This window comes from Cyprinodon variegatus, unplaced genomic scaffold (genome assembly GCF_000732505.1).
Source record: "Cyprinodon variegatus isolate N-32 unplaced genomic scaffold, C_variegatus-1.0 Scaffold2851, whole genome shotgun sequence".
Taxonomy (NCBI): domain Eukaryota; kingdom Metazoa; phylum Chordata; class Actinopteri; order Cyprinodontiformes; family Cyprinodontidae; genus Cyprinodon; species Cyprinodon variegatus.
The window spans coordinates 1-1157 of NW_015153304.1; the positions used below are offsets into that span (position 1 = coordinate 1).

The 1157-nt window shown below is 40.5% G+C and overlaps 1 protein-coding gene across 1 annotated transcript in view; it reads right to left on the reverse strand.

Annotated features, from left to right (window-relative positions):
• Positions 1-108: 108 nt before the first annotated feature.
• LOC107081070 (G/T mismatch-specific thymine DNA glycosylase-like) overlaps positions 109-1157 on the reverse strand; it is a 4188-nt gene continuing 3139 nt past the window's right edge. The window contains exons 5-6 of the mRNA XM_015369287.1: positions 1120-1153; positions 109-842 (exon numbers count right to left, since the gene is read on the reverse strand). Of these exons, the coding sequence (XP_015224773.1) occupies positions 748-842; positions 1120-1153 (129 nt within the window). The 3' untranslated portion in view covers positions 109-747. The remainder of the gene's footprint in view (positions 843-1119; positions 1154-1157) is intronic.

Sequence of the window (1157 nt, forward strand, 5' to 3'; positions counted from 1 at the left end):
TCCACTGTCGCTACAAGCATGCTTAGTGTGAGGGATTGCTGAAGAGTCAATGAGTCTATGCAATCAGCTTGTTTTTGCTTAGATAGAAAACTAGCAACAACGGAAATGACCAATCTGACTGTATGATCTGGTTGATTTATCTCTGTAAAGTTCCTTGAGATGACATGTGTTGTGAATTGGCACCTATATAAATAAACTGAATTGAATTCAATGTCTCTTTAAGAGCTATTTAAGAAAAGTTATGAATACGAACTCCAGAGAAAGGAAGCTAAAAATGATGGTATAAATGTACTACCATCAAAAGGATATTATTGCATTGATTTGAATATAATCCATACCTTATACTGATAGAGGCCCGGTGTGCGATTACGCTTCAGCTGCAAGCAGTTTAACATTTGCCAAATGGTTCTCCTGTGTGAGACCCACTCATGACCATTTTGTCCCACCTTACCTCATACATGTAAACAAACCTCTTTGTAAAGTTCAAGGTCAGTGCAGCATTGAGGGGAATCAATATGGTTAATAGTTTACAGTTTTAAATTGGTAACTGTTAGAAATATATGATTCTTGTGAATTTTTCCCTCACTAATAGGAATATGGTGATCAGTGCGATATTTTGTCTGTTTAGACACCAACCCACATGTTCAACCTGCTTTGAACAGGAGTCTTTAGTAACATTTTGCGTTCACAGAACCCCCCCCTACCTGAGTGCTACAGTAGATGGCCCGTTTCTCCCCCTCCTCTTTCTCAGGTGCCCCCCCTTTCTCCGTCATTAAGCCCACTGCAGCTTTCATATTCTGGATCCACTTGCTCCTCTTTGATCGCGATCCTTTTAGCATCCTCTGCAAACACAAAAACATCTGAGTCAGGGGCGGATTTAGGAAATGTGGGGCCCCAGGCAAAGACAGGCAGGGGGCCCTCTGAACTGAGAAGACAACACATAAAGCAGACCCATTCTACAGATAGAGAAATGTTAATAGAATAGACTTCCATTATCTGTTCTAGGTTTTGTCCCTCTCTTCTTGTCCCTTTTCTTCTTGTTTTCCTCTCTATGTTTTGTACTCAGCTGACTTTTCATGCTGTCTCTAAAGGAATGAAAGATGATTTCTTTCTAATTACCTTTAGCAAGCTGCAGATCAAATGAGTACTGGGTCTCC